At 40.2% G+C, this 21,950-nt stretch overlaps 1 protein-coding gene across 1 annotated transcript; it reads right to left on the reverse strand.

Moving 5' to 3' along the window:
- Positions 1-2,307: 2,307 nt before the first annotated feature.
- On the reverse strand, positions 2,308-21,888 carry LOC139464925 (cytochrome P450 20A1-like). The gene is made up of 11 exons (XM_071246526.1): positions 21,763-21,888; positions 19,404-19,456; positions 18,343-18,512; positions 16,152-16,297; positions 15,587-15,754; positions 14,600-14,681; positions 10,606-10,782; positions 8,050-8,173; positions 6,431-6,542; positions 4,850-4,914; positions 2,308-4,149 (listed from the first exon to the last, which is right to left on the reverse strand). Exons 1-11 carry the CDS (start codon positions 21,832-21,834, stop codon positions 3,897-3,899), a joined length of 1,422 nt encoding a protein of 473 aa, XP_071102627.1. The 5' UTR covers positions 21,835-21,888; the 3' UTR covers positions 2,308-3,896.
- Between the last annotated feature and the right edge of the window lie 62 nt (positions 21,889-21,950).

Consider the following 21,950-nt stretch of genomic DNA (forward strand, 5'->3'; position numbering starts at 1 on the left):
GACGAGTCCAAATTTACTACCCGGGTACCCTTCCCTCTATAACCCAACCCTACCTGGGTACCCGCTGTTGGTCTCAAGAATTAGGTACAAATGTCCGATTGGGAATAGTTTGACCGTCGTCCTGGCAAAATGTATTTAAAAACTTGAATAAAACGATATGGTCATGCATTCACTGAAGTTGACTGAAGTTTTATCTCTATTCAAACATATAAAGTCAGAAGGAATGTGTGCAAAGTCAGAAAGAAATGCAAACATTAGTCACTTATAGTGTAACCACGGGTCCGGGTAGTCCTGTGGGTATCCAGGTCCTACTCAGAGTACAAGCCCTAGGAAACCAGAACTTAAATCATGTGATTACAATGACCAGTCACACAAGATAAAAACATCCAACAAACCAAGCACGTAGCAAGAGCTATACAACTGGAAACATGTTAAGCACTACTTCCTGTATAGTTTCATGTATCTCAAACTACCTTGTGACAGATTTCATTTTCATAAATGCACAAGATACCATTCCTGCTGAAATGTACGAAAACACAACATGTTCCTCTAGATGGTCGTAAGTACATTCTGAGTGAGTGAGTGAGCATGGGTTTACGCCGCTTTTAGCAATATTCCAGCAATACATGGTGGGGGGACACCAGAAAAGGGCTTCATATATTGTATCCATGTAGGGATTTGAACCCGGGTCTTCCGTGTGAAGAGTGAACCACTAGGCTCCCACTGCCCCCTTAAGTACCTGGCACCAGTCCGATGATATGACAAAGAGAAGCAGAAAAAGCACTTTAATGGTTAGACACAGGCACTGGTCCGTTTGTCCGAGACAGGTGAAAATCTCAACAGTTTATTGTTTTCTCTTAGAATCTAGTTATTTTACATTATCACGAGTGCGAGGTGAGGTGAAATTGGGTTTAACGTTGCCTCCAAGATTATTGCACTTATATACGTGTGTCTGTGTGTGTGTGGCTGCTTGTACTAGTCAGGACTGATTCCGATTTATAGTGCTAGCCCACTGAGATATCATGCCGCAGTTTAACATGAATATCCCACTCAGACACAGTATACTGACTCCGAGCCGACCAGTCCTTGTTTAAGCCCCTTAATGCCGAGCGCTAGACAGGGTAACAACAAGTACCATCTTTAAACGTGTTTTGGTATGACGCGGCCGGGGATTGAACCCCGGACCTTCCTCTCCACCACTAAACCATGGAGGCGGTCCTATCACGAGTGTGACATGAACTGTGGACAAGTTGGAGATGACACATGGTGTCTACCATGACTCAGTAGTTAGTGAGTGAGTGAGTGAGTGAGTCAGTGAGTGAGTGAGTATGGTTTTACGCCGCTTTTAACAATATTCCAGCAATATCCTGACAGGGGACACCAGAAATGGGCTTCACACATTGTACCCATGTCAGGAATCGAACCCGGGTCATCTGCAAGACGAGTGAACGCTTTAACCACTAGGCTACACGACCGCCCCTATACATATAAAGAATGCAGTGCTTAACTTGTTTCCAGATGTATAGAATACACAATGCTGACAATCTTCAAATATATCCCTCCACCATCCTATCAAATATCCGACACTTAGACCACACCATGTATATTACTTATGGATGAGCATGATAAAAAGAAATAAACACTTTTTTTACCCCTTGGTTTTCTTCATTCAATAAAATTTATTCATTCAGTTTTGTTTGTTTGTTTGTTTGTTTGTTGTTTAACGCCGCACTCAGCAATATTACAGCTATATGACGGCGGTCTGTTAATAATCGAGTCTGGACCAAACGATCCAGTGATTGACATCATGAGCATCGAACCACGCAATTGGGATCGATGACATGCATCAACCAAGTCAGCGAGCCTGAACACCTGATCCCGTTAGTCGCCTTTTACGACAAGCATAGTCACCTTTTACGGCAAGCATGGGTTGCTTAAGACCTATCATACCCCGAATCTCTCATCATGGTGATGAATGTTACATGTAAATATCGAAACTATCACACTCATAATAATAGGCTCTTAGAACATTTCATCAAAACTTGGCACCGACTTGAAGCACCGGTCCAACACATTTGTTGGAAATTAGTTGGAAAAACAAAGATTGAAAGTTGACTTTTAATACATATTTTTTTGATGACTTACAAATTTGAACCAAAATATTTATGAACCAACAAATAAAAAATGAACCGACGTTAGATAGTGTAGATGTTATTGCTACGGCAATATGCCTCAAACATTTGTAGATATATCAATGATGGTTGAATAATTAATGGAAAGTAACTGAAAATATAAATTGGCAATTGGCAATTAAGAAGGTAAGAAGCAGCAGCTAGATATAGCACTCTCAAACTTAACATGCAACAAGGCATTAGAAGCCTTCTTCCCCTGGCACACACCATACAAACATTCAAAAAACATGTTCATAGCAAATGATCACTTATCTTTTGTTTCAAAAATAGATGTCAAAAGATTAAATACATTTTTTTTTTCTGAACGACATTGAAGATAGAAATCTTGGGCAATTCTCTTGGAAGATGACTCTGGAATATTAACATGATTAATGGTTAGATATAAAATTATTAATCATAAATATTAGATTCATCATTTTTTTCTCATTTTTAAGCACAAAGTATTTGCAGCAAATTTTAGATTTACACACCAATAGCACACTTTATTAACATAATACTTTAGGACATGATAGATAGTTAAATAGGTACAGGTAAATAGAGAGTGAGTGAGTGTATTGATTTTTACACCACTGTGAACAGTTGTTCAGTTTTTCATGTTGTTAGCTGAAAGTGAGAAGAAAGCCCAAAGTGACAAACCAAGGAACATTTCAGCACAAATCTATGATACAAACACAGGATCCTTGCTTGACAAAGGGAAGCAACTCTATATGCAAATACCAGTGCATTAGGTGACTTAACCACCCGTGCCCTTTGTTTAACTGTTCAAGATCAGAGTAGTGATGGTATGGGAAGGATCTGGATATTGTGATGAAAAAAATACCATATACTCCGTAATAAGCGCCCTCTCACCTAACCTGGCCCAGCTCCAATAACCGGCCCCTGACCAACGACCTGATGAATTTGTGAGTGAGTGAGTAAGTTATTAATGTTTTATGCCGCTTTTAGCAATACTCCAGCACTATCACAACAGGGGACACCTCAATTTGTAAGTAATCTTAATAAATACCCTCTACAAGACCCAAAATGTAAACATGTGTACAGCTGATTGCTGTTTCCAGCTTAGTTTACGAAAAATTACACAAGGTAATCTTAATCCGTTGATGTAATACAATGTCTAGCAGGACAAAAAATACAATTTAAACGGTAAATCAACATGTCTGGTGATTTTTTATCTCAAATTTCAAATTTGTACTGACCAAGTTTCTTATCACCCGTTTGTTTACCGGAATTCACGGAAGGGGTAAGGTGTATTATATTTCTGCGCATAATATCCAAAATATATTTTTTTTAAATAGAAGGGGTGCGCATTATACTTGGGTGCGCACGATAATCAAGAAAAAACGGTACATCAAAGCACATATCATTTTGTCTATAGTACAGATTTGTTTTCAAAAACAGCATCGTAGAACATTAGCCCCATAACTACCGGATTCGGTAATATCGAAAAAGTTTCAGTTTCAGCAACGTCTGAACAAAGTTTGTTTACTACCCATCGATCTCTGACAAGAAATTTAACTAATACGGATTTAATAAGTGCCCTTGCTCAATTTCTAATCCCTCAGTGCCCTTACAACGGCAAATAAGGTAATCCATTTTTGGCCCACATCTTCCAGCTGCGTTGAAACAAGCAGTTGAAAACAAAAACAGGGGAGGTTACTCCATCTCTTCATGCTTGACTCAAACGCAAAGTGTGCAATGGTACAGTTACTTCCTTTTACTGACTGTAATCCAGATTTCATCAACAGGATGTGTAACAAGGCCAAATTCTGGTTTCACGACTTGACCTTCAACTAAGTTGACCTTGAACTTGCGAATGAGTGTTGCCAAGCACATTGTGGTTCCTACGTAAGCAAATCTGTACCCTGGACAGATTCTTTTCCCAGCAAAGCCGAATGGTGAAAATGCCAGGGAAGGTCGACCTTTACTTTGTTCTGTTGAGAGTCTATCAGGGTCAAACCTGGACACAAATTGAAACAGCAGACGTCAAATATATATCAAACAAAATATATAAAGATATAAAGGAGAAGAAGGAGAGGTGAAATAGAGTTGAAAATTGCATTCAAGATTATTGCACTTCTGAAGCGACATATCTCCTTGCCACCCACCCCACTGCTTATACTCAAATTACTAGAATTGTTTGTTTGTTTGTTGTTTAGCGCCACACTCAGCAATATTCCAGTTATATAATTTATATTGCGAGCAATAATCCATGCCGTTGAGGTACGATGAGATGCCGTCGAGGTACGATGAGATGCAATGAATCAAGTCATGAGCCTGACCACAGGATCCATTAAGGTAGCTCTTACAACCAGTATAGGTTCCTGGGAGCTATTTCTGAGTGAGTGAGTGAGTGAGTGAGTGAGTGAGTGAGTGAGTGAGTGAGAGTGAGAGTGAGTGAGAGTGAGAGTGAGTGAGTGAGTGAGTGAGTGAGTGAGTGAGCACATCACATGAAAACTTTGCCAAGCAGGTGAGATATGCTTTATTTTTAAAAACTCAAAATACCAGTATTTTTCATACATATTGTGTTATGTAATGATCAGTATTTCAAATTGCTGTATGCAAATGTACACGTAATACCGCACACCTCTAACAACCATGAGGTACAGGGGATGGACCCAGACTCCCCACAAGCTAATGTAAACACCAGGCTGACTCACTTGTTGGGCAGAGGCCACACTGTCTCATCCTGGAGCATCACACCGAGGGCATGGATCACGGGAGTCTGCAAATGAAGGGTATTTGCTCAACTGGATTCATATGTTGTTGTTATAATGATAATATTTGTTTGTTTCCTGTTGTTTAACGCCACACTCAGCAATATTCCAGCTACATGCCGGCGGTCTGTAAATAATCGAGGCTGGACAATACAATTCAGTGATTGACATCATGAGCATCGATCCACACAATTGGGATACGAAGACATGCATCAACCAAGTCAGCAAGCCTAACCACCCGATCCTGTTAGTCGCCTCTTACTACTACTAATAATAATCATCATCATCATAATCAGGACAAGTTGGGTTGTAGAAAATTTTCAAGGCCTGTATCGATATATATCGTGGTTACCAGAAAGACAATTACAACGTTCAGCAAAATTCAGTCCAGTACACTAGCATCATTCCCAGCAACTGTTTGTACACGTAAACCTACCTCCCACAGTCATAGATAACATGAGAAATACACAATAATCAAAACCCGGTGAAAATGTATCTTAAACACTTCAATACACAACAAATCATGACGAATCGTAAAATGAAACAAAAACAATAATTTGAAACCGAAAATTTCTTGAATTTTTTTCCCGACCTACCAACCTGAATTTGTGATCCCACAAAAAGGTCTGACCTCACATGAGAAATAATCCATGCAATGTGGTAGTATAATTCACAAGTAGGCAGGTCACATGCTGTAGCCATCCAATTCCCTTTTGCATCTTGTTTGTTTGTTTAACACCACACTCTGCAATATCCCCATCTTCCCGAGGCAAGAGAGTTAACTGACTATAAAAGTCCAGTCTCCATCCTTGCTGAACTAGGCTGGTATTATGGAGTTACATTTTGGCTGGACTAACGAGTCTATGCATAGTCCAATCAAAATCGCGCACCGAAATTGAAATCCAGTTCATAAATTGTCGTGCAAATTTTGATCGATTGCAGGATTTGCAAAGCATGTGCACCGCCAACCTCGTTGACAGCAGATATTTTCCAAATCTTTTCATGTTTTCAATCAAGATGCTTACGTGATTTGATGCATTTTGCGATGTAAGACCCGTTTTATCACAATATAGATCTTGATTATCGATCAGATCGTCTTGACTGGGCGCCACCATTTTGTGTGAAGCAAACACAAGTGATACGAGAGGTGGAAATTGCTTGGTCCATAGGAGAGGCTTTGAAGGGACATAACTGGTGGCGCTACGATCGAGCCCAGAAATTCCAGCCTAGTTTGGCACACGTGGAAACTGGACTTTCCAAGTCAGTTAACTCTCTTGCCTCGGGAAGATGCAATATTCTAGCCACATACATCAGCCTGTAATTAATCGAGTCGAGTACAGATAATCAAGTAACTGACAACATGAGCATCGATCCACGCAATAGGGATACGATGACATGCATCAACCAAGTCAGCGAGCCTGACCACCTGATCCCATTCTTACGACAAGCATGGGTTGTTAAGACCAATTCTGACCCGGATATTCACAGATGCACGGTGTACTGAGAACCGATGACTATTCTTACATTTTTTGGAATCTTGTGTCCTCCCAATTCTGAATCAAAGTCTTGAAACCTGGCGGCCCAGGGAGCGACAACAGCACATCTCAGTGTCTCGTCAATCACCTGTCGAAGATACCTGTCCCGAGGAAACACGAAACAACACTTTGCATGGGCTGTTATTTTATATCACATTTACGGCCTTATTCAAAATAAACCAAGCCACTGTACCAAGATACTAGAGCTCACCTTTATTTGGTAATGAATAACTTGAGTGAGTGAGTGAGTGAGTTGGGTTTAACACCGCTTTTAACAGTATTCCAGTTATATCACGGCGTGTCAGCTTAATGTGGGAGGAAAGCCCGAAGTGATGCAGGTCTCAGACGTTTACCACCTCAGTGAAACCCATGAGCATGGGTATGGTGCTGACAAACCTAGAAACATCATCTTGGTGAACCGGGATTCGAACCCACAATCGTAGGTTTCTGCACAGCGAAATGCAGACACCCATGCCCTAGTGATGAGGTTATTTATGATTATATTATGATTTATGATAAATATATTCTATTAACACAAGATGCTCATTATGCACATGTTACATACATTTAATTCATATAGTCAATACGTTTCTGAATTATCTTGAAAATAAAATAAATGTCATGTAAACAAACAGGTGAGAACAAACTTAGTTAATGCAAAGATGAAATTTGAGATAAAACGTCACTAGACATGATGATTTACTATTTAAATTGTAGTTCCAGTTCTACTAGGCAATGATTTATATGCATAGATATTTCAGGTCATTGAGATTGTAGGCTCACACTTCAGGTCATTGAGATTGTGGTGCACACATCTACTTCAGGTCATTGAAATTGTAGGCTCACACTCACGTCAATGATATTGTGGTGCACACATCTACTTCAGGTCATTGAGATTGTAGGCTCACACTTTCTTCAGGTCATTGAGATTGTGGGCTCTCACTTACCTCAGGTCATTGAGATTGTGATGCACAAATTTACTTCAGGTCATTGAGATTATCTGCTTACACTTACTTCAGGTCATTGAGATTGTCTGCTTACACTTACTTCAGGTCATTGAGATTGTCTGCTTTCACTTACTTCAGGTCATTGAGATTGTCTGCTTACACTTACTTCAGGTCATTGAGATGGTCTGCTTACACTTACTTCAGGTCATTGAGATTGTCTGCTAACACTTACCTCAGGTCATTGAGATTGTCTGCTTACACTTACTTCAGGTCATTGAGATTGTCTGCTTACACTTACTTCAGGTCATTGATATTGTCTGCTTACACTTACTTCAGGTCATTGAGATTGTCTGCTTACACTTACTTCAGGTCATTGAGATTGTCTGCTTACACTTACTTCAGGTCATTGAGATTGTCTGCTTTCACTTACTTCAGGTCATTGATATTGTCTGCTTACACTTACTTCAGGTCATTGAGATTGTCTGCTTTCACTTACTTCAGTTCATTGATATTGTCTGCTTACACTTACTTCAGGTCATTGATATTGTCTGCTTACACTTACTTCAGGTCATTGATATTGTCTGCTTACACTTACTTCAGGTCATTGATATTGTCTGCTTACACTTACTTCAGGTCATTGATATTGTCTGCTTACACTTACTTCATTTCATTGATATTGTGATGCTCCACTGTGTCGTCTTGACCCAGAACTTTGATAACCTCCTTGAATACCTTCTCCTGGATGTCTTGGTGGGTTGCCAAAAAGTAGAAGGCCCAGGTTAACACTGAAACAATACACACATGACTGTCAGACCCAGGTTAACACTGAAACAACACACACATGACTGTCAGACCCAGGTTAACACTGAAACAACACACACATCACTGTCAGACCCAGGTTAACACTGAAACAACACACACATCACTGTCAGACCCAGGTTAACACTGAAACAACACACACATCACTGTCAGACCCAGGTTAACACTGAAACAACACACACATCACTGTCAGACCCAGGTTAACACTGAAACAACACACACATCACTGTCAGACCCAGGTTAACACTAAAAAACACGCACATCACTGTCAGACCCAGGTTAACACTGAAACAACACACACATCACTGTCAGACCAAGGTTAACACTGAAACAACACACACATCACTGTCAGACCAAGGTTAACACTGAAACAACACACACATCACTGTCAGACCCAGGTTAACACTGAAACAACACACACATCACTGTCAGACCCAGGTTAACACTCAAACAACACACACATCACTGTCAGACCCAGGTTAACACTAAAAAACACGCACATCACTGTCAGACCCAGGTTAACACTGAAACAACACACACATCACTGTCAGACCAAGGTTAACACTGAAACAACACACACATCACTGTCAGACCAAGGTTAACACTGAAACAACACACACATCACTGTCAGACCAAGGTTAACACTGAAACAACACACACATCACTGTCAGACCAAGGTTAACACTGAAACATCACACACTTCACTGTCAGACCCTGGTTAACACTGAAACAACACACACACATCACTGTCAGACCCAGGTTAACACTGAAACAACACACACATCACTGTCAGACCCAGGTTCACACTGAAACAACACACACTTCACTGTCAGACCCAGGTTAACACTGAAACAACACACACATCACTGTCAGACCCAGGTTAACACTGAAACAACACACACATCACTGTCAGACCCAGGTTAACACTGAAACAACACACACATCACTGTCAGACCAAGGTTAACACTGAAACAACACACACTTCACTGTCAGACCAAGGTTAACACTGAAACAACACACACACATCACTGTCAGACCCAGGTTAACACTGAAACAACACACACATCACTGTCAGACCCAGGTTAACACTGAAACAACACACACATCACTGTCAGGCCCAGGTTAACACTGAAACAACACACACATCACTGTCAGACCAAGGTTAACACTGAAACAACACACACATCACTGTCAGGCCCAGGTTAACACTGAAACAACACACACATCACTGTCAGACCAAGGTTAACACTGAAACAACACACACATCACTGTCAGACCCAGGTTAACACTGAAACAACACACACATCACTGTCAGACCAAGGTTAACACTGAAACAACACACACTTCACTGTCAGACCAAGGTTAACACTGAAACAACACACACATCACTGTCAGACCAAGGTTAACACTGAAACATCACACACATCACTGTCAGACCCAGGTTAACACTGAAACAACACACACATCACTGTCAGACCCAGGTTAACACTGAAACAACACACACACATCACTGTCAGACCCAGGTTAACACTGAAACAACACACACATCACTGTCAGACCCAGGTTCACACTGAAACAACACGCACATCACTGTCAGACCCAGGTTAACACTCAAACAACACACACATCACTGTCAGACCCAGGTTAACACTGAGCTGGGTTTAATGCCACTTTTAACAGTATTCCCCCCAAGAGTGAGTGAGTGAGTGAGTGAGTGAGTGAGTGAGTGAGTGAGTGAGTGAGTGAGTATGGTTTTACATCACTTTTAGCAATATTCCAGCAATATCACGGCGGGGGTCGCCAGAAATGGGCTTCACACATTGTACCCATGTGGGGAATCGAACCCGGGTCTTCGGCATGACGAGTGAACACTTTAACCACAAGACTGCCCCAAGAAGGTATTCCGAGACAACTAATAGTTGACGGTCGTGTGGAACCCCCAACCAGGTTGGTGATAGAACTTACAGTTGCCAGTCGTGTGGAACCCCCAACCAGGTACGTGATAGAACTTACAGTTGCCAGTCCTGTGGAACCCTCAACCAGGTACGTGATAGAACTTACAGTTGTCAGTCGTGTGGAACCCTCAACCAGGTTGGTGATAGAACTTACAGTTGCCAGTCCTGTGGAAACCCCAACCAGGTACGTGATAGAACTTACAGTTGCCAGTCATGTGGAACCCCCAACTAGGTACGTGATAGAACTTACAGTTGCCAGTCCTGTGGAACCCCCAACCAGGTACATGATAGAACTTACAGCTGCCAGTCGTGTGGAAACGCCCAACCAAGTACGTGATAAAACTTACAGTTGCCAGTCCTGTGGAACCCCCAACCAGGTACATGATAGAACTTACAGTTGCCAGTCCTGTGGAACCCTCAACCAGGTACGTGATAGAACTTACAGTTGCCAGTCGTGTGGAAACCCCCAACCAAGTACGTGAGGCAGTCACTGTGGCCAACGTCTATATCCGTGTGATGGTCTAGGATGCGGTCTATCAGGAGGTGCTCCTCTGACTTGCTGCCATGCTTCTTCCGATGTTCCACGGACTTCATGACACTAGCGATGATCTTCTTCTTGGCTGATGGAGAAACACCAAGGAAACACCAAGCAGGATAAACAACATGTACACATGATTGTTGTTTGATGATATTCAGTGGATTTATTAAGACGTTTAGATTTAGAGTTAGATAAGACAATACTTAACCAACACTGTATATATTTCAGAGGTTTCAAAGAACGATTTGTTACCTGTAAAAAACGTAAAAGACTGAATTGTTGCTGCACTATTACACAACAGGAAGTACTTCCTTACACAAAATTCAATACAGTCCAAAATCCTAAACTCTATACTGCCTACGTTTCCATATTTAGAATTTTGAGTCCAATGACGCAAGCAACACTGCTATTCTACAAGTGACATTGTCTACAATCTTATACTTGTACATGTTCAATCTTTACTGCCAACAAACTTACAATAATAACTACCCAAAATCTTTCAATGAATTGATTCATACTTCATAAGTCAATATTGCATACAATTTTTAAATCAACACTGTTAACAATCTTACAATCAAAACAGACTACAATCATCTAATCAAAACGGACTGCAACATTACAAGTCTTTGAAAGGTAGTTAGAAGTGATACACATAAGGAAGAGAATTTATGGATGTCAACTTCTTTATTATGCGGAACACAACATTTCGGAGTATCCTTCTTTAGATGAATGCGTAAGCATATGTGTTCCTCATAATAAAGAAGCTGACATTTGTAAATTCTATTCCTTACAACATTACAGTCGATACTGCCAACAATCATACAATCAATACTGCCTACAATCATACAATCAATACTGCCTACAATCTTAAAATCAATACTGCCTACAATCACACAATTATTACTGCCAACAATCTTACAATCAATACTGCCTACAATCACACAATTAATACTGCCAACAATCTTACAATCAATACTGCCTACAATCACACAATTAACACTGCCTACAACCTTACAATCAATACTGCCTACAATCTTAAAATCAATACTGCCTACAATCTTACAATCAATACTGACTACAACCTTACAGCCAATACTGCCTACAATCTTACAATCAATACTGCCTACAATCTTACAGTCGATACTGCCAACAATATTACAATCAATACTGCCTACAATCTTACAATCAATACTACCTACAATCACACAATCAATACTGCCTACAACTATACAATCAATATTTACAATTAATACTGCCTACAATCTTACAATCAATACCGCCTACAATCTTACAATCAATACTGCCTACAACCTTACAGTCAATACTGCCTACAACCATACAATCAATATTTACAATTAATACTGCCTACAATCTTACAATCAATACCGCCTACAATCTTACAATCAATACCGCCTACAATCTTACAATCAATACTGCCTCCACTCTTACAATCAATGCTGCCTACAATCTTACAATCAATACTGCCTCCTCTCTTACAATTAATGCTGCCTACAACCATACAATCAATATTTACAATTAATACCGCCTACAATCTTACAATCAATACTGCCTACAATCTTACAATCAATACTGCCTACAACCTTACAGTCAATACTGCCTACATCCTTAAGTCAATACTGCCTCCACTCTTACAATCAATATTTACAATTAATAATGCCTACAATCTTACAATCAATACTGCCTACAATCTTACAATAAATACTGCCTCCACTCTTACAATCAATACTGCCTGCAATCTTACAATCAATATTTACAATAAATACTGCCTACAATCTTACAATCCATACTGCCCGCAATCTTACAATCAATACTGCCCAAACTCAAGACTGCCTTTGATCTTATAATCAATATTGCCTGCAATGAATATTTCTTACAATCATTACTGCCCACAATCCTACTATCAATACTACCTACAACCTTACAATCAATTCTACCTATAATCTTGCAATTACTACTGCTTACAATTGTACAATCAACACTGCTATCAACCAATACTGCCTACACTCCAACAATCAATACTGCCTACTCCCAACAATCAATACTGCTTACTCAAATAACCAATACTGCCCATGCTCCAACAATCAACACTGCTTACTCCAACAATCAATACTGCCTACTCCAACAATTTATACTGCCTACGCCAACAATCAATACTGCCTACTCCAATAATCAATACTGCCTACTCCAACAATCAATACTGCTTACTCCAACAATCAATACTGCTTACTCCAACAATCAATACTGCCTACACTCCAACAATCAATACTTCCTACTAAAACAATCAATACTGCCTCCTCCAACAATAAATACTGCCTATTCCAACAATCAATACTGCTTACTTCAACAATCAATACTGCTTACTCCAACAATCAATACTGCCTACTAAAACAATCAATACTGCCTAATCCAACAATCAATACTGCCTACTCCAACAATCAATACTGCTTACTCCAACAATCAATACTGCCTACACTCCAACGATCAATACTGCCTACTAAAACAATCAATACTGCTTACTCCAACAATCAATACTGCCTACTCCAACAATCAATATTGCTTACTCCAACAATCAATACTGCTTACTCCAACAATCAATACCGCTTACTCCAACAATCAATACTGCCTACACTCCAACAATCAATACTGCCTACACTCCAACAATCAATACTGCCTACTAAAACAATCAATACTGCCTAATCCAACAATCAATACTGCCTACTCCAACAATCAATACTGCTTACTCCAACAATCAATACTGCTTACTCCAAAAATCAATACTGCCTACACTCCAACAATCAATACTGCCTACTCCAACAATCAATACTGCCTACATTCCAACAATCAATACTGCTTACTGCAACAATCAATACTGCCTACACTCCAACAATCAATACTGCCTACTAAAACAATCAATACTGCCTACTCCAACAATCAATACTGCCTACTCCAACAATCAATACTGCTTACTCCAACAATCAATACTGCTTACTCCAACAATCAATACTGCTTACTCCAACAATCAATACTGCCTACACTCCAACAATCAATACTGCCTACACTCCAACAATCAATACTGCCTACTAAAACAATCAATACTGCCTACTAAAACAATCAATACTGCCTACTCCAACAATCAATACTGCCTACTCCAACAATCAATACTGCTTACTCCAACAATCAATAGTTTACTCCAACAATCAATACTGCTTACTCCAACAATCAATACTGCTTACTCCAACAATCAATACTGCCTACACTCCAACAATCAATACTGCCTACACTCCAACAATCAATACTGCCTACTAAAACAATCAATACTGCCTAATCCAACAATCAATACTGCCTACTCCAACAATCAATACTGCTTACTCCAACAATCAATACTGCTTACCCCAACAATCAATACTGCCTACACTCCAACAATCAACACTGCCTACTAAAACAATCAATACTGCCTACACTCCAACAATCAATACTGCCTACTAAAACAATCAATACTGCCTACTCCAACAATCAATACTGCCTACACTCCAACAATCAATACTGCCTACACTCCAACAATCCATACTGCCTACTAAAACAATTAATACTGCCTTCTCCAACAATCGATACTGCCTACTCCAACAATCAATACTGCTTACTCCAACAATCAATACTGCCTACACTCCAACAATCAACACTGCCTACTCCAACAATCAATACTGCCTACACTCTAACAATCAATACTGCCTACACTCCAACAATCAATACTGCCTACACTCCAACAATCAATACTGCCTACTCCAACAATCAATACTGCCTACACTCCAACAATCAATACTGCCTACTAAAACAATCAATACTGCCTTCTCCAACAACCGATACTGCCCCGAACTTACATTCACTGAATGTTTTAGCCCTGGGACTATCATCATCGGGAATGGTAGGATCGGCCAGCCGGTGCTCCATTTCAGACCACACCTACAACAAAAGTTAACAGCAAACAATAATATTATACCCATTATCAAATCACAGGTAATGACAACCATTTCTGGAATCCTTTTCAGAAAATTAGGCAGCGCTTGAAATTCCTTGTGTTATAGTGACAGTGTCTCATTTAAAAGTGAAATGTTAATATAGTGAGTGAGTGAGTTGGGTTTAACGCCGCTTTTAACATTATTCCAGTTACATCATGGTGTGTCAGCTTAATGTGGGAGGAAAGCCTGAAGTGATGCAGGTCTAAGACGTTTACCACTTCGGTGAAACCCTCGAGCACGGGTATGGTGGTGACAAACCTAGAAACATAATTGGGGCGAACCAGGATTCAAACCCACAACCAAAGGTTTGTGGCTTGCCAATGAGATGCAAATCTGCAATTGCGGCAAGTGGGCCACCTGTGCTCCCAAAATAAACCTTTCTATTCAATAAGTGAATCAGATGTTATCAATGTCAATGATGAGGCAGGAAGCAAACGTTCTAGATCACAGCTGCTTATTATAATTTGATTATCTGGCTGATTGTGAAATGTTTGATAACTTACACACCATTTTAACATGTTCAAAGTCTTATTACCATATTCGACGTAATAAGCGCCCATGGCGTTATTTGCTAATATATTGGCTAGTGAACAAGACTTATTTATTCGCGTATAATACGCATTCGTGTGTTATATGCACCCTTAATTATGGGCTATTAAATTCTGGGAAAATGTATCTATTGTATATAAACATTTCAGGCTGTCAGCATAAACCACAAAATGTATCTTTCAACTCTTGTTTTCCTTCCACAAAAATAATATTCTAATAAGAGCCCCCTATTTCTAATTTTGAGAGCGCCCTGGGCGCTTATAACGTCGAATACGGTAAGTGGTTTCTTTCCTTCTTTACCAAGTCATAGTGGGTCTTGAAAGACAAAATTTCTTTATCATTTTCAAAGCAATCCCCAAGAAGTGTTGTCAAAGCTGCCTTGATAGAGAAGGCAAACATGTACTGGCCCAGTGGGATGTGCTCTTCCTTGACCATTGAGGACCACTTGCTGACCAGGCCATCAGTCACCTGAAACAGTGGAGGAGTGGAGTGGAGTGGAGCGGAGTGGAGTGGAGCGGAGTGGAGTGGAGCTGAGTGTTGTGGAGCGGAGCGGAGTGTTGTGGAGTGTTGTGGAGTGTTGTGGAGTGGAGTGGAGAGGCAATTTGGAATTGGGTCTCAACATTATGACTCTCCTAAGCATGATAAGTAACAAAACTACTATGCACGCAGGCCCCTTACAGAATTATTGGATGCGGCATTTATTAAAATAATGTGTGAATTGCGGATGGCGTAAGACCTTCCCATTCACAAATAAAGCATCCTTTTTTCGGAAACCTGGTTCATACTGATTACTTATTTCAAGATGGCTGCTTAATAATTACACTGCACATTCTTCTGCCAAAGTGCGGTAAGTCTCAAATCTCACCTTCTGCAGATTAGGGTAGTACATCTTCAGCTCTTCATGGGAGAAACTTGGATCATAAGCTGCCCGTCTAGCTCGTCCATCACTACCGTTAGCGTACTGTATACACTTTGGTCCAATAAGGGGCTCAAACAGGCGGAACAGCTCCGCTGGTAAAAAGCAACGCGACCAGGTCAACATCTATTTCATTTGATAAATTTTTTTTTACATGATGGTCACTGAAAGATGGTTAGGGATAAGAGAATAAGTTTAAGTATGTTCAGAATTCAAAAATGATACTCAAAAATGGATGTCAATTTTTGGATGCCATATCATTATCTGTTATCATGATAGTGTTTTGGCGGGTTTTTTGTTTAACGCCACACTCAGCAATATTTTAGACATATATGTCCACAGGTGGCACAAAATTGTGTCTGGACCCAGCAAACCAGTGATTGATATCATGAGCAACAATCCCCTGATCTCAGGCCATGATGATACACAATCAACCAAGTTAAGGAGCCTGAAAACCTCTGGGCGGTGGAGTAGCCCAGTGGTTAAAGCGTTTGCTCAACATGCCGAAGAACTGGATTCCTTAATGAGATGTCCTCAAGATCTTTGTTTAGCGGTAGCAAGAACTGAGATCTGATTTTAATGACTGGCTCATCTGTTCAAGACAACGCAATCATGCCAATAGACTGGATCCAAGGGAGCCAACTCAAAGACAACCAATACTCAACAAACTTAAAGGGCAAGTTCACACGGAAATGAACCTTTTTCTCTTATACTTTTTCCTCATTAAAAGTGTTAACATAGAAGTGTCATAGACAAAAATATAAAAACATCATATTTAATTAACATATTTTTTGCACTAAAACGATTTATATTTTTCACATTTACCAAGTGTTCTATTTCCATAACAAAAACACCATGGCTTATGTCCCTTGCAATATGACGTCATTGGTGCCAATTGATAAACATTATGACGTCATCATGCTTTGTTAGAGCCGCTTCACGTGGTGTTGGTATAGTTTTGTGATTCTAGCATCTCAGATGCCAGCCAGAATTGTGTTATGCTGAGTCACCACTGCGCCGGAGTGTGTCGTAGACCATGTTGTTTTACCGCAAACTGGTCCTTGATATCTTTTGCGTTGAGAATAGACAGGGACCCAGTTGAATTGGCACCAATTACGTCATAATCTAAGGGGGATAACTCAGGCCTATTTCGCTCGTAAAACGAAGGCCTCATAACGGCATATCACTTTCACACTATTGTGAGCTTCCTACTTTCACTGTGAAAAAAATGAGTGTATATTTTCAAACACAGATACTAACTAATTCTAAAATTGCGTTTTGTTTAGAAAAAGAAAGAAAGTGATTTTTGCGTGTACACTTCCCCTTTAACAAATATCTGGAGCCCTGAAATAACCAGCAAAGTTTTTCATGGCCCTCACCAAACACTTCTCTTTTTTTCTTAACATAATCACTGTGAAAGTTTTATAATCTGATAATAAGGAAAAGACATCAAGAACAGCAAATTCATTGTTCACAATCTACCTATTTCGGTGGAAAATAGGTCAACTTCAAAGAATTTGTTTTCATAGAAATAACATATGCTACATTTTATAATGCATATATTTTCGTAAAATGTCAAAGAATAAGAGAGCGTATAGAACAACCTTCTCACAACCCTGGGTATGAACAGGGCTGACAAAATTTCAGCTCCATCGGCCTTGAAGTTTCATAGATATCAAGACCGCCTCCGTGGTCTAGTGGTGGAGCGTCCACCCGGAGAGCGGAAGGTTCGGGGTTCGATTCCCAGCCGCGTCATACCAAAAGACGTTAAAAGATGGTACTTGTTGTTACCCTGTCTGGCGCTCGGCATTAAGGGTCTAAAACAAGGACTGGTCGACTCGGAGTCAGTATACTGTGTCTGAGTGGGGTATTCATGTTAAACTGCGGCATGGTATCTCAGTGGGCTAGCATTATATATCTGCATCAGTCCGGACTAGTACAAGCAGCCACACAAACACACACACGTACATGCACGTCGCTATATAAGTGCAATAATCTTGGACTCAACGTTAAACCCAATTTCACCTCACCTCATAGACATCAAAAATATAAAAGTTGTCGAGTGAAAGACAACACACCACAACATAAGCTCACTTGAACATCAGTCACGTGAGCTAAAAGCTACATTGGGGCAACTCACGAGGTCGATCAAACACGTTCTGGTGTTGCTTGAAGAGTTCGGCTGATGCAATGCTGACGACGAGTTGCGGCCCCATCCAGAAGGAAGCTATGGGCCCAAACTGTTGGTGTAGGTCCATGAGGAACTCATGCAGGCTGCCGGCCCTCCCGATATCAGCCAGGTTGCCATCTCTGCCAAAAACACAAAGCTCATGAAGAAAACCTATAACCCATGCTTGTCAAGAAAACTTATCAAGACATTTAAAGGTATTTTATTGTTAAATATATTTCATACCCATAGGTTAGAAAGAAACAAGTTCATAAAAATTGTATGTGCAGTCGTGGGAATATAACTTCACACCAGTTTATTGTTTATGTCACCCTGATGGCATTGTTGACGTCATTCGATTCATGCTGTGACTTAAGGTCAGAATGATGTCACACTAGAACATGTAGAAAGTAGAACAAGATTGATCAATCAAAAACAAAAAAAAGACACCGCCTGCACGCACTATATTTTCATAACTAACATTTTTGGTCCGCTAGTCCTTATGATGATAACATATATAGCAATACCCTTAAAAATGGACCCGTGAAGATTAAGGGGTAGAATAGGTCTTCAGCAACCCATGCTTGCCGTAAAAGGCGACTATGCTTGTCGTAAAAGGCGACTATGCTTGTCGTAAAAGGCGACTAACGGGATCGGGTAGCCAGGCTCTCTGACTTGGTTGATCCATGTCATTGATCCCAATTGCGTGGATCGATGTTCATGATATCAATCACTGGATTATCTGGTCCAGAGTCGATTATTTACAGACTGCCATCATGTAGCTGGAATATTGCTGAGTGCAGCGTAAAACAACAAACAAAACAAACCAAACAAACCTTAAAAATGGCAAATATCTACTAGTCCTTGTGATACCTTAACTACTGGGCAGTTTGGCAAGAACTACAAGACTAGTGCCAATTTCTAACGCTGGAGAACCAGTTCTCTTATGTTTTTAAGCCTAGAATGACATCACATTCTGTGCCCATGGACATGATGGAGGTCACATAGACTGGTCAAGAACAAAACCAACATACTCTGTAGTGGTTGGAGAGAGGCCAGGCACTGTTGTCCCTTTGGCTGAACTTTTCTGAAAAAAAATTATAAGAAACAAATTAATGGTTATACATCAACAAAATGGTGAGTATGGTTTTACGCTGCTTTTAGCAATATTCCAGCAATATCACAACGGGGGACACCAGAAATGGGCTTCACACATTGTACCCATGCCGGGAATCAAACCCGGGTCTTCGGCGTGGCGAGCAAACGCTTTAACCACTAGGCTACCCGACCGCCCCGATAATTAAAATAAGATGGCATGTCCTTCTTCCTACTCTATATACTCTATGTATGCAATATTCTCTGAGAAATATTACATCATGAACATAAATTATTATGATCATGATGATGTCCTCAAAAGATGATGTTATTAGAAGTTTTGTTGTTTAATGAGTGAGTGAGTTGGGTTTAACGCCGCTTTTAACATTATTCCAGTTACATCACGGCGTGTCAGCTTTATGTGGGAGGAAAGCCCGAAGTGATGCAGGTCTCAGATGTTTACCACATCGGTGAAACCCACGAGCACGGGTATGGTGCTGACAAACCTAGAAACATAATCGGGGCGAACCGGGATTCAAACCCACAATCATAGGTTTCTGGCGTGCCCAAGGGGCGGAACTCTGCACAACGAATCGCGGGGCCTTAGACGACTGGGCCGCCCGTGCCTATTTTTGTTGATTAAAGAGGCACAAATCTTTGATTTGTCTAAGTGAAAATATTACCAGTAGTCATTTTACACATTGAATTTAACATATACACACACAATAAAATAAGCAATACTCAGGTGAAATCTTAAGTTTGTGTTACAAGTCAAGACAGTATAAAAGAAAATCACACAATACCAAGCAAGTGATATCATCCATATTACAGATGCTACCCTCAAAGATAACTACATTTCCTTATTAATTTCAAAACAAAGCTGTACTTAATTTTGTTGATCAATGTGACTATACAAACTATACAATCAAGTGACAAATGCGCCTACGTGGAAAAAACAATAACAAAGACAACAGCAAGTCCCTGTGAATTGTCAGAGATGAGTGCCCCTTTAACGCCCACTCAACAATATTCCAGCTATATGACGGAGGACTGAAATAGTCAAGTCTGGAATACATAATCTAGTGATTGATATTGTGACAAATGCCATGCTGTCAGGTACGGCGAAAAGTTATCATGGTTATCAACCAAGTCATTGAGCCTGACCACCCCAAACCATTTGGGCCTTTCCTATGGCCAGCATTGGTTGCTGGGGACCGACTCTAACACGGAATTATGAAGGATATCATTGACACTGGCACTATGCTGAAATGCTCAGACTCTAAAAGGGACATTACGCAACAGTTCTGTCTGTTTTTAAATAGAAGCAATAGAGGAAGCTTGTATGTTTTTCTTACGACTGAGTTACAAGATATATTAACTGCTTAAAAGAGAAGCCAGTGTTCATCAAAGCCTAGATTACAATATATATATGCCTCATTTGTCTGAAGCCAATCAATCTCCTACCCATACCAGGGTTCCTTGCAGGCAGCTGAGTGTGGCAATATGACTAAGATGTCTTCGTTCGTTAACTGTGTTTAATCACTGTAAGTGTTGCTGTGTACATAAGTGTGCCTTTGCCATGTGCTTGCAGCCAGCAGCATGCTCATGAGAGTTATCTCCCCTATCCTGTCTTTGACTGAGGCCCATTTAGGGTTTAGCTAATACCACACAGAGTATGTACCCGTCACATCGTCACATCTTACACAGTCCACTCATGAGTTTTCATGTTTCCTTTAGATGAGTTTGCACATTTCGATAAACATATGTCATGAAATATTTAACTTTCATTGGGAAATATCATAAATTGTCAACACATATTTCCATTTGTGTATTTAATCTCCATGTACTGTCATCAAAACCAACTGGAGAGCTATCTGTAGAGTCACTTTGACATGTAAAGCCATATTGTCATGCACATGACTGTTGCAGTTGTAATAATATATCTGTATAATTATGTAAAACAATATGTAAAGCACACTGAAAGGCTTACATAAGGCCCGTCTGTTCTTATTTCAGAATAAGTGTGTTTGTTTACAAAGAGAAAAATACGGTATAGTGATACGCCTACTGCGTCGGTGTGGTCACTGGAGCAGAAACGGAATCAGACGCAGAGCCGAATGAGCTCGGGGATTATTGATTGTTGTTTACAAACAAAGCTTCTGAACAGACGACGTCGCGTTCATTTAAAGTTCTCCAGTCTTCGCAGTGACGACACACGAGTATGTTGGTTTACTTTAATTGGCTTGCTGAGAAAATACTTGTCATGTCAGCGAAATCCCGACAGTGCACAGTACTTACCGGAGATATATAAATAACGGCAATTATCAGTACAACCACAAACGTGGCTGCAAATATAAGAAATGCCAACATATTAGAAGCTAGACGGTCTACTCCAGATTCTTTTAGTGATGAGCTGGAACTCAACCGAACAACGCACCGGAAGTTGCAATATTGTTATTCCTCGGTCAGCTAAACCCAGCGGAAAA

This window comes from Haliotis cracherodii, unplaced genomic scaffold (assembly GCF_022045235.1).
Source record: "Haliotis cracherodii isolate W230 unplaced genomic scaffold, xgHalCrac1.p SCAF_17, whole genome shotgun sequence".
Taxonomy (NCBI): Eukaryota; Metazoa; Mollusca; class Gastropoda; order Lepetellida; family Haliotidae; genus Haliotis; species Haliotis cracherodii.

Coding starts and splice junctions, on each gene's coding strand:
- LOC139464925 (XM_071246526.1), bottom strand. CDS start 21,834: ATGTTGGCATTTCTTATATTTGCAGCCACGTTTGTGGTTGTACTGATA. Junction 8,174..10,605: donor TTTCCACACGACTGGCAACT/GTAAGTTCTATC, acceptor GTATTGTTTCAG/TGTTAACCTGGGCCTTCTAC. Junction 4,150..4,849: donor GTGTGGCCTCTGCCCAACAA/GTGAGTCAGCCT, acceptor ATTTGTGTCCAG/GTTTGACCCTGATAGACTCT.